This window comes from Oncorhynchus kisutch, linkage group LG23 (assembly GCF_002021735.2).
Source record: "Oncorhynchus kisutch isolate 150728-3 linkage group LG23, Okis_V2, whole genome shotgun sequence".
Taxonomy (NCBI): Eukaryota; Metazoa; Chordata; class Actinopteri; order Salmoniformes; family Salmonidae; genus Oncorhynchus; species Oncorhynchus kisutch.
Genome location: NC_034196.2, coordinates 3182095 through 3194169, shown reverse-complemented (window position 1 = coordinate 3194169; position 12075 = coordinate 3182095). Strand labels below are relative to the sequence as shown.

Genomic DNA, 12075 nt, shown 5'->3' with positions numbered 1-12075 from the left:
TTGAAGCAACATCTCAAGACATCAGTCAGGAAGTTAAAGCTTGGTCACAAATGGGTCTTCCAAATGGACAATGACCCCAAGCATACTTCCAAAGTTGTGGCAAAATGGCTTAAGGACAACAAAGTCAAAGGTATTGGACTGGCCATCACAAAGACCTGACCTCAATTCTATAGAAAATTTGTGGGCAGAACTGAAAAAGCGTGTGCGAGCAAGGAGGCCTACAAACCTGACTCAGTTACACCAGCTCTGTCAGGAGGAATGGGCCAAAATTCACCCAACTTATTGTGGGAAGCTTGTGGAAGGCTACCCAAACCGCTTGACCCAAGTTAAACAATGTAAAGGCAATGTTACCAAATACTGATTGAGTGTATGTAAACTTCTGACCCACTGGGAATGTGATGAAAGAAATAAAAGCGTGGGAAAAAAATTCTACTATTATTCTAACATTTCACATTCTTAAAATAAAGTGGTGATCCTAGGAATTTTTACTAGGATTAAATGTCGGGAATTGTGAAAAACTGAGTTTAAATGTATTTGGCAAAGGTGTATGTAAGACTTCAACTGTGTGTGTGTGTTGGGATGTCAGTGTAAAGGCATCCGAAAGCTTTAGTTCAGCTGGCGCCTAGCCAAACCGAATGAGTGTGCTCCCATACTCCCTTAAATGACCTTCGCTTGAAAAAAGTAGCAACTGTTTGTCCATTTTTAAACACAAAAAAAACAATGCCAAAAAAACATAATAATAAATATACTCCGAACTGTTTCAGCTGGGAAGCATGCAGACACCTTATGTGTGGGTAGAGTCCAGCGTGTGCGTATTGAGTTAGTAAAAGAAAGGGTCAATAAAGTAGTCCGAGTAGCCATTTGATTAGCTATTTAGCAGCCTTGTTTAGCAGTCTTATGCCTTGGGGGTAGAAGCTGTTCAGGGTCCTGTTGGTTCCAAACTTGGTGCCCTGGTACCGCTTGCCGTGTGGTAGCAGAGAGAACAGTCTTTGGCTTAGGTGGCTAGAGTCAGTTTTTTGGGGGGCCTTGCTCTAGAAACTGCCTAGTATAGATGGCAGGGAGCCGCCCTTCCCTTTCCTGTAGTCCATGATCAGCTCTTTTGTCTTGCTGACATTGAGGGAGAGGTTGTTGTTCTGGCACCACACTGCCAGGTCTCTGACCTCCTCCGTATAGTCTCATCATCGTCGGTGATCAGTCCTACCACCGTCATGTCGTCAGCAAACCTGATGGTTTTGGATTCGTGGGAGGCCACACAGTTGTGGGTAAACAGACTACAGGAGGGGCCTAAGCAAACATTCCTGTGGGGGCCCCCGTGTTGATGGTCAGCATAGCGGATGTGTTGTTGCCTACCCTCACTAGGCGTGGCCTGTCGTGAAGTCCATGATCCAGTTGCAGAGGGAGGTGTTCAGTCCCAGGGTCCTGAGCTTGGAGGGCACTATGGTGTTGAACACTAAGCTGTAGTCAATGAACAGCATTCTTACGTCGGTGTTCCTTTTGTCCACGTGGGCAGTGTGGAGTGCAATAGAGATTTTGTCATCTGTGGATCTGTTGGAGCGGGATTTGAATTAGAGTGCGTCCAGGGTGGCTGGGATGATGATGTTGATGTGAGCCATGACCAACCTTTCAAAGTATTTCATGGCTATATTTGCGAGTGCTACGGGGCAATGGTAATTTCGGCAGGTTACCTTGGCGTTCTTGGGCACTACCTATGGTAGTCTGCTTTAAACAAGTTGATATTACAGACCGGGTCAGGGACAGGTTGAAAATGTTAGTGAAAACACTTGCCAGCTTGTTCCGAGTACACGTCCAACAGGGTTGGGGTCAATTCAGTTTTCTACTCAGTCAATTAGGAGGTGAATTTACATTGTTTTGAGGAGTTTTTGACTTGAATTGACCCCAACCCTGCTACCTGTAGCCTAGTAGCCAGCCACAACCAAACCTTCCAAGCTGCTCTCTCTTTCCTGTCTGGTATCTATATCTGGGTTTTTCATTTCTCATTGTCAGCTGTGCCACCGCGTTAAATGGAGTGGCAGTGACAGCTGAGCGCGCCTGTGGGTGTGTAAAACACAGCAGGCCACAACAACATCCCAGGACTCCCTTCCCTCCCTCTCTCTCTCATAATCTGATCCTGTCTTGGCCTCCTCTCTTCAAAGAGGACAAGGGAGGACACTGGTCATGGTTAAGCTTCAGTGCAGAGATATCCATGCACCAATACACTCCATTAATACTAGGCTATGGAGGATTCTGGGCCTAAGGAAAGAGTGTAGTTAAAGAGTGTGGTCACATTGAAAAGTCAAGTCACAAACATTCAAATAGGCTGTTACAACACCTTAATATATTTAGGTTACTTGGTTGTCTGTGAAAGTGCAGAGGTAAAAGCACCACGCTGCCATGATATGTACATTAAGGTTTCTTGCGACTGGCAGAGTAACTTAAAACCCAACCATATGGGTTTAGTTACGTGAGCAAGCCTGACAAACACACATCCCTATGATTTACCGATATACCACAATTTCAAGAGACAGATGTCCAAGATTTTATTTGGTAGATGAGGACTTAGAGACTCAACAATTCAAACTGTTTCTAATATTCACAAGTATGCCCCCTCAATCACCAATGTGATTGAGGGGGCATACTTGTGAATATTAGAAACAGTTTGAATCTACCAAATAAAATCTTGGACATAGTGGCACGCGATGCAACAAGCCTTTTCAACCATCAGATAACCTGACATACTTAGCCCTATGCTATTGCTAACAACACCAGCTGGACGTCCATTTAACAAATTCTATAAATCAGCCATTTGCAAATGCTGACGTAGTTGGACGAGGGTCCTTAACAGAGGTCCTACGGCACCATCTGCTAATCAAAGTGAATAAACACACTATTTCACATTGTTTATGTGCACATCGGTTTACGTTTGGCTGGCTCTGCAGAGTCCACCTCTCCTCATTGTGAGATATCAGCGCACAGCCCATGGGTCTCAGCCAATCAGCTGGTGCCTGCTTGCTCCACACTCTGAACTGACCATGCACCCTCTGATTGGCTAAGGACTTCTAGCTGGTCCTGCACTGCATGTTATTACATGCTTGTTTATATTCATACAGTCCTTTGTTCCATTTATCACTATCAATGTTGTGCTATTGCCGTCAATACTGTATTCCATTCATTTGCTCTGTTTATATTCATGTTATTACATGTAGAGTTACTCTGTTGTATTTATTGTGTCCATGTACAGTACCAGTCAAACGGTTGGACACACCTACTCATTCCAGGGTGTTTCTTTTTACATTGTAGAATAATAGTGACGACATCAAAACTATGAAATAACACATGGAATCATGTAGTAACCACATATGGAATCATTTAGTCCCCTCCTTCACCCAAGACTGCTTGGCCGCGCACGACTCCAACGCCGTCATTAAGTATGCCGGCGACACTATCACCGACGACGATAAGACAACCTATAGGGAGGTCAGAGACCTGGCAACGGTTTATTTAACAACCTCTCCCTCAACATCAGCAAGACAAAGGAGCTGATCGTGCACTACAGGAAACGCAGGGTCGAGCCGCCCCTGTTCACGTCGATAGGGCAGCAGGTGGAGCAGGTCGAACGCTTCAAGTTCCTCAGTGTCCACATCAACAACAGTCGTGAAGAGGGCACGAAAATGCCTCTTCCCCCTCAGGAGCAGTGGCGACCCGTCATTCAGAGCCCCACCTGTTTTGAGTCCCACATTTTTGCAAAAATATATATATATTTTTGGGGAGCTTGCCTTTTTTGCATGTTATTTTGGCATTAATAGGTGTCACATATCAGTTTGCAAACAAAGTAAAAAATGATATATATATATATATATATATATATATATCATTGAGTTAATAAAGCCACATACTCAACAAAACAAAAAAAAGAGACCATGTTTGTAAGGCAGTATCAGAGAGGTGCGGGGGGCTGCCTTAAATCGACATTCACGTCTTTGGCGCCCGGGGAACAGTGGGTTAACTACCTTGCTTGGGCAGAACGACAGAACTTTACCTTGTCACCCTGGGGATTCGATCCAGCAACCTCTCGTTTACTGTCCCAACGCTCACTAGGCTACCTGCCGCACCACAGTAGCTTTGATTGTGAAAGTATTATGTTGACATGATCAGTCCGATCTTAGCTAGCAGTCATCATCATAAATCAAGTCAACAATCTACTGGCAAATCCTTTTCATATGAAGAGAAATTATAGATAAAACGCATCGGTGCTCATCGGCCATTGAACAAACATTACACAACAAGTTGGAAATAGCAAATTCAACAACTGGTTTGGAAGGAAACAGTGACAGTGGCTGTGTGGTCCCAAATCTGGGATTAAGTTTAAAATGATAAACATTCAATATTTGCCATGCTGCCAATGAAGCATGATTTGTGCTACGCTCAAAACAACTTAACTCGGAGGACCGCCGCGTCACCTTCCTGTTCAAGTGAGCCGAGCACAACAATGTGAGTCGAAAAATGTATTGTATGCTGCTTCAGAAATGAAGTGATATGCCAGGGAGATAGTATAACTTTCTTATCTACAGTATACATCAGTGTATGTTGTGTAGTAAGATGTTAGTAGCCCATGTGCCTCACCCTAATAATTTGGTTTATTTACTCTTCTTAATTTCACCTACTGTTCTGCTGTAGCCTATAACCTGTTCGAGAGAAATATAATAATTGAATATTGTAAGAGCTTTCATTGTCTGCTTATATGCCCCCTTTATTTATCCTACACTTCTAACTTGGTGTACAGGGAGAGCACTGTAACAACAGCCCATGTTCTGAATTCTGTCGCTGTACATTTCAAAAGTGCTGAACAAATGGTTATATTGACTATGTCCGTCCTAGCTCGCTCGTTAATGTCTTCATCAAAATTAGGGATTGCCTCTTATCCGCTTGTCGTCCCCTTATGCCATAGTTTGTACATCTCAATTGTCATTAGAAATTTGTTGAAGCAAGTCAGCTATATAAGCTATGTTTTTTTTCAAGGCAGTAAATTAGGCTGAATGAACTGTTTCGCTGCCAGACAAGGCTCCGCTGAAAGTCAGGTGTAGCAGTGGTAAGGTGTTGGGACTGCTGTTGGGACAACTGTGGGCACTGTTTGTCACCGTTATAGTGCAATTAATGTATTGTTTAGAGGCTTCCCTGGCATGCATTCCACTTTATTTTTGCCCCACCAAGATTTCCATGCTAAAATCACCACTGCTCAGGATGCTGAAAAGATTTGACATGGGCTGTAAGATCCTCACTGTTCTACAGCGGCACCATTGAGAGCATCTTGACTGGCTGCATCACCGGTTGGTATGGCAACTGCTTGGCATCTGACCGTAGGCGCTACAGAGGGTAGTGCGTACGGCCCAGTACATCACTGGGGCCGAGCTCCCTGCCATCCAGGAACTCTATACCAGGTCCTGCATGGTAAAGACTCCAGTCACCTAAGTCCATAGACTGTTCTCACAGCAAGCGGCAGCAGAGAGCACCAAATCTGGGACCAAAAGGCTCCTGAATAACTTCTACCCCCAAGCCATAAGACGGCTGAACAGTTAATCAAATGTCTACCCTGACTATTTGCATTGATCCCCTTTAGATTTGCACGGACTCTCTTGCCCCGGTTCTATGCACACTCACTGGCCTCCAACCACACACACAAATGCATATAGACTCCACACACAATCACACTCTTCACATACGCTGCTACTCTGTTTATTATCTATCCTGATTGCCTAGTCACTTTGACCCCTTATCTACATGTGCATATTACCTCAATTACCTCATATCCCTGCACATTTACTCGGTACCAGTAATCCTTGTATATTATTTTATTACATTACTATTTCCTTTGTGTGCTAATTTCTTACTTTTTAACCCTGCATTGTTGGGCAAAGGATCGTAAGTAAGCATTTCACGGTAAAGTCTACACCTGTTGTATTTGGTGCATGTGACAAATTAAATTCGATTTGGCTTGTTACAGTAAATGGAAAGCGGGTCGGTGGTGGTGTCATGCCTTAATTCCTCCCCCCCCCAAAAAATAGACTCTTAGCTTTAATTTGTCACGGTCCTATTAACTTCACATGTTGAGGTTCATGGGCCTCTTAGATAACATTCAGCACACAGGGAAATTAAATTAGATCACTGCACTTTGGAATACATTATCTATGACTCATCCAGGACTTCCATAATTCAGAATGAGATTAAACCCCTCCACAAATCTATTGAGATGAGTCATAATCTGAAAATGAGATTATCAGAGCTGTATATGTTATATTACTTAGGCCTAGTATCTCATAAACCAGGCATTGTTAGAAGTAGCCTAAATTACAAAATGCACGAGTGCAGAATTGACACAAATTGACCAGGTAATGATTTTAGAATTCATAAGTATATGATGAGACAGGTTGGGTTATCCAATTGCCAGGTCGCAATTGTAAATGAGAACTTGTTCTCAACTTGCCTACCTGGTTAAATAAAGGTAAAATAAATAAATAAAAATAAATCCATAAAGCTCTTAAGAGAATCCCTAACACAATGTTTCCAGGCAACAATGGATAAATCATCACAAATGAATGGCAATTCAATATTGCCTGAAATAGAAGACGGCTTTGAATAGATAATGGTGTGGATGCACGATAGAGGTGTTGGCTGGAACTCGATACAATCTAAACAGCAGCAATGCTCACGCCATGGTTCTACAAATGTTGTCGGGAGTTACATTGTAACAATCATTCGAGACCGCAACAGTTACATTTGTTACCATTGTCTATTACATTGCAACCACAACAAACTGATCAACATAAACCAGCAGCAAATAAAACACTTGTTCGGCTGTTTATGATTTATAATCAAATGATGAAGAAAAATGCACCGCACCCTCGCTTGACCAATAGGCAACACATAACCACACCCTTGGTCATCCACCTTGCCTTGAGATTCAATATCGGACAGAAATTCAGACATTCGAACTTCAATAGCTCGCGAACGATTTGAGCTACCCATCTCAGGTTAGGCTCTTTATTAAGGAAAAAAGGTTTACATTGCCCAGGTCTTACGTCCCCCAAATTCGGACCGGAGATTCATAAATCACACCGCAATGTTTAGAAAGCCTGGCACACCTTCAATGTAACTAGTTAGGGACCGTCAACAAAGTGCATGATCACAATATTTACGTTTCAATAGCTCCTCAACCACGCACTCATTTCAATGGTATATTATTCCTTACATAGAAAGGCATATTGCATAGCCTTTAGTTCTCACAAAAAGATTCCAACACACACAACCGTTCAAACGTTTGGGGTCACTTACAAATGTCCATGTTTTTGGTAGAAAAGCACTTTTTTGTCCATGAAAATAACATAAAATGTATCAGAAATACAGTAGACATTGTTGTGAAGGTTGTGAATGACTATTGTAGCTGGAAACTACAGATTTGAATGGAATAGCTACATAGGCGTACAGAGGCCCATTATCAGCAACAACCCCCAGGCACATTGTGTTAGCTAATCCACGTTTATCATTTCAAAGCTAATTTCAGGCTAATTGATCATTAGAAAACACTTTAGCAATTATGTTAGCACAGCTGAAAACTGTAGTTCTGATTAAAGAAGCAATAACACTGGCCTTTTTTAGACTAGAGAAATCTGTCGTCCTTCCGCATCTGCGGTGGAAAGTGGCCGAGCTACAGCGACGTTTGTCAGACCATGAGACACCCCAAAAATCGGACCGATATGACCCCACTGTGGAAAGGGAGACTCTCACAAACACAATGATGTTCTCTGTTTTGCTCTACGACCCCTACAGGTGTCAAGGGACTCATATGAAGGTAACCCATACAAATGAATGGAAGTATGGAGGTAGTTTTGTGCCAACAAAAATAAAAGGGTTAAATATGTGTCCAAAAAAACTGAAATATTTCCTGAGCTTTCTTACACTTCAAAACCTTAAGATGTATTTTTTGACTGTCTTTTTTCCCATTTATGAATGCGTTATTCAATAGGCTTGGGAGGTATACTGTATATCGGGGTATTTGGATACAGCCAAGAGATGGTTTTTTCAATACCGTCAATATCATTGAAACTATTTTTTTTATAAATGTGAATATTTGTAGCTACTTAAGTAAATACCTGCATTCAATTTGTGCAATATGTTAGTTCTCCATTTCACCGGTCACAATTGTTCATTATGAAGCTTGCCGGTAGTCCCCAGTCACGTAGTATTTGTTTACAAGCACAGAACGATGAGACACCGAAACCTTGTGATTCACTCACTGTTGTGCAGCACGCACCAGGTGATCTAGTTACAGTATGGAATTTACAACTAAATGCTTGCAAGCTACACTGAACAAAAATATAAAAACGCTACATGCAACAACTTCAAAGATTATACTGAGTTACAGTTCATATAAGGAAATCAAATCAACTGAAATAATTTAATTAGGCCGTTATCTATGGATTTCACATCACTGGGAATACAGATATACATCTGTTGGTCACAGATACCTTTAAAAAAAACTTAGGGACATGGATCAGAAAACCAGTCAATATCTGGTGTAACCACCATTTATTTGCCTATTGCAGCGCAACATATCTCCTTCGCAGAGTTGATCAGGTTGTCAATTGTGGCCTGTGGAATGTTGTCACACTCCTCTTCAATGACTGTCGAAGTTGCTGGATATTGGCAGGAACTGGAACACTGTCGATCCAGATCATCCCAATCATGCTCAATGGGTGACATTTCTGATGAGTATGCAGGCTATGGAAGAACTGGGTTATTTTCAGCTTCCAGGAATTGCATACAGATCTTTGTGACAAGTGGCTGTACATTATCATGTTAAAACTTGAGGTGATAAATGGCACGACATAGCCATAGATAAAATACCATACCATAATCCCACCGACACTATGGGGCACTGTACACAACGTTGACATCAGCAAACCACACGCCCACGAGGCCATACACACTGTCCGCCATCTGCAGGTACAGTTGAACCCGGGATTCATCTGTGAAGAGCACACTTCTCCAGCATGTCAGTCGCCATCGAAGCTCAGCATTTTCCCACTAAGTCGGTCACGACGCCAAAATGCAGTCAGGTCAAGACCCTGGTGAGGACGATGAGCAAGCACATGAGCTTCCCTGAGATGTTATCTGACAGTTTGTTCAGAAATTCTTCAGTTGTGCAAACCCACAGTTTTATCAGTTCTCCGGGTGACTGATCTCAGATGATTCCGCAGGTGAAGAAGCCAGATGTGGATGTCCTGGACTGGCGTCGTTACACATGGTCTGCAGTTGTGAGGCCGGTTGGACGAACAGCCAAATTCTCTAAAACGATGAAGGCAGTTTATGGCAGAGAAATAAACATAAATTTATCTGGCAACAGCTCCGATGGACATTCCTGCAGTCAGCATACCAAATTCACACTCCCTCAAAACTTGAGACGTGTGGTAGTGTTGTTTGACATAACTGCACATTTTAGAGTGGCCTTTTATTGTCCCCCAGCACAAGGTGCACCTGTGTACTGATAAAGCTTTTTAATTAGCTTCTCGATATTCCACACCTGTCAGGTGGATGGATTATCTTGGCAAATGAGAAATGCTCACTATCAGTGATGTAAACAAATTTCTGCACTAAATTTGAGAGACAAAATATGTTTGTGCACATTTAACATTTCTGTGATGTTTCATTTCAGCTCATGAAACATGGGACCAACACTTTACATGTTGTGTTTATATTTTTGTTCAGTATAGCTATCTTATACTTATTAAGTTAATGGTCTAAACTGTGCTTAATGTTCTGCAGTTGTGCATTGGTTTGCTCATTTAATAGCTAGTTAGCAATCTAGCTAAGTGGTTAGTTACTTCCAAAATCAAGCTTAGCAACAGCAAGGCTCTTGATCAGTATCCCCTCATGGATCAAGAGCCTTGCGGTCTAATATTTGTTTTGTGCATGCATCAAACTATGAGTAGCATTTTTGAGTTACTTGTGTAACTTTATGAACTGGGGAGTCTGTCCTGCAAATACTTTAAGTCAGACTGTAGAAAATGCTTACAATACGCTCGTTAGAATTTAGTTAGCATTCTCTATGGGATTTTAAATGTACATGTTAGCAATGCTAACTTTTGGATAACAGAAGATCTGTGGGGTTTGAAAATAGTGCCCCTTGTGTTCAGTGCCAGTACTACCAAATATCCTGGTATGGCACAAGGTCGGTATGACAATCTGGATACTGCCCAAGCCCAAACCCAATTCAATGTGTTTCTATGGGCTATAGTAATAAAGGCAATTCTATATTTTATCAAAATATTATTTCATTTAAAAAAATATATATACTTAAACGGGTTCTAAAATTCGAAATCCAATAGCCTAATGATCCAAGGTATGACTATCTTAAAACAATTCCATTTGTTAGCTTAGTAGAACCCCCCCACCCCACAGCTTAGACTTTGAGGTTAACATCTCTACAGACCTGTGTATGAAACTTCTCTGCACTAGCCATGAACATTGTGAAGGCATAAAATGCTACTGAATGTATAGCCAACTACAACAGCATAATAATTCAATATTGGCATTTACATGTCAAATGACAGATGAAATGAGGTTGCTAAGTCATGTGGGTGAACAGCTATTAATTCTAAACTTTCAATATTTATATAAAATCGTATATGTGCTTTTTTTTTTTTTACCAAAGGGTGTGCAATGTGTCCCCCTCTCCATTGAGCAATACAAAATTGGTTTGAAGTGCCTTGGTCATGTGATCAAGGCGCAATTGAATTGTGAGAATTGTTTTAATTAAATTATATATTTTTTTATAGAATAATTTTATGACAAAGCCAACGGATGTGCAACACCGCTCTCTTTGTAAGGAATAATGGACAACTGAAAATATGTTGCTAGGTCATGTGGTTGAAGAGCTATTGACATTTCAATATTGTGATTATGTACTTTGTCGACGGTCCCTAACTGGTTGCATTGATGGTGAACCACGCTGCCTACACCGTTACCATATGACGATTAAAAAAATAAGACCTGTGCAATGTTGTACAACTTTTGCCTTCGTAAACAGCCTTCGTAAACAGCTTAACCTGAGTATGTACCTCAAGTCGTTAACGAGCTATTGAATTTGAAGGTCCGAATGTCTGGCTAATATCGAATATCAAACCCACGGTCTCCCAACGCCATAGCCTATGCATGCACGTGACAGCGATTGTCAAAAACATCATTACGGAAACAAGGTTAACTCATTACAATGTAACAACATAATACGCAAGTTAAGTCAACCAGATACATACCGATAATTAAACAGGCTATGTCAAGCAGAATAAAAAGAATCCCTCTCGCCTCGAACATGATTGCGGCTTCTTCTCCTCAGCTCGTGGACACAGATAAGAAAAAACACTCGCACGAGTCAATTGCTCCTCGGACGTGTCGTTGTCGTATCCTTGAAAGCGCAGAAACCAAGCCTATCAGTAAACCGCAGATATCATTAGACTAAAACTACACTTCTACCTAAAAATATTATTAAAAACCGTCAATCGAGTAGCCTACCATTGGAAGGCTACCCTAATGGCGACAGATAGCCCAGTCGCCGTAATGTGACACGAAATGCAGAGCCGATCTTCCCCTTGGAATTACCGAATTATAGCGCGCATCGAAATTCTAATCAAAGCTAAATTAGACGGTCTCTGCCGTCTCATTCAAAATAGCTTGGCCGCCGGCGTAAACTATTCGGTGGAGTTCTGTACCGGACTGCACACCAAGCCATGGGCACAGTGGGGTTTCATGATAGCAGCTGACGAGGATCAACAGAAGAGCCTATCGCCTGCTTGCCAGCACAATATGAGAACACCGGTCACGTCCCCTTTCGGTACCTACTCTAATAATCTGTCCCATTGCTGCGTTACTTTTCTCAGTTACTGTAGCAATGTTATTATGGTCCTTTAATAACTCATTCAGGAAAAGGCACACAGATATCTGTAAGAAAATACTACACAGGCTGTTTAATAGAGCCAGCTAACTAAACTTGTAGTAATCATGGCTGAGTACCAACCAGGCACGCAG

At 41.8% G+C, this 12075-nt stretch overlaps 1 protein-coding gene across 2 annotated transcripts in view; it reads right to left on the bottom strand.

Moving 5' to 3' along the window:
* LOC109868273 (phospholipid phosphatase 1) overlaps positions 1–11863 on the bottom strand; it is a 38135-nt gene extending 26272 nt beyond the window's left edge. The window contains exon 1 of one of the 2 annotated variants that reach the window (XM_020457711.2): positions 11307–11863. In XM_020457711.2, coding sequence (XP_020313300.1) covers positions 11307–11364 — 58 coding nt within the window. In that variant the 5' untranslated portion in view covers positions 11365–11863. The remainder of the gene's footprint in view (positions 1–11306) is intronic. The other variant, XM_020457712.2, reaches the window with a different exon arrangement.
* Between the last annotated feature and the right edge of the window lie 212 nt (positions 11864–12075).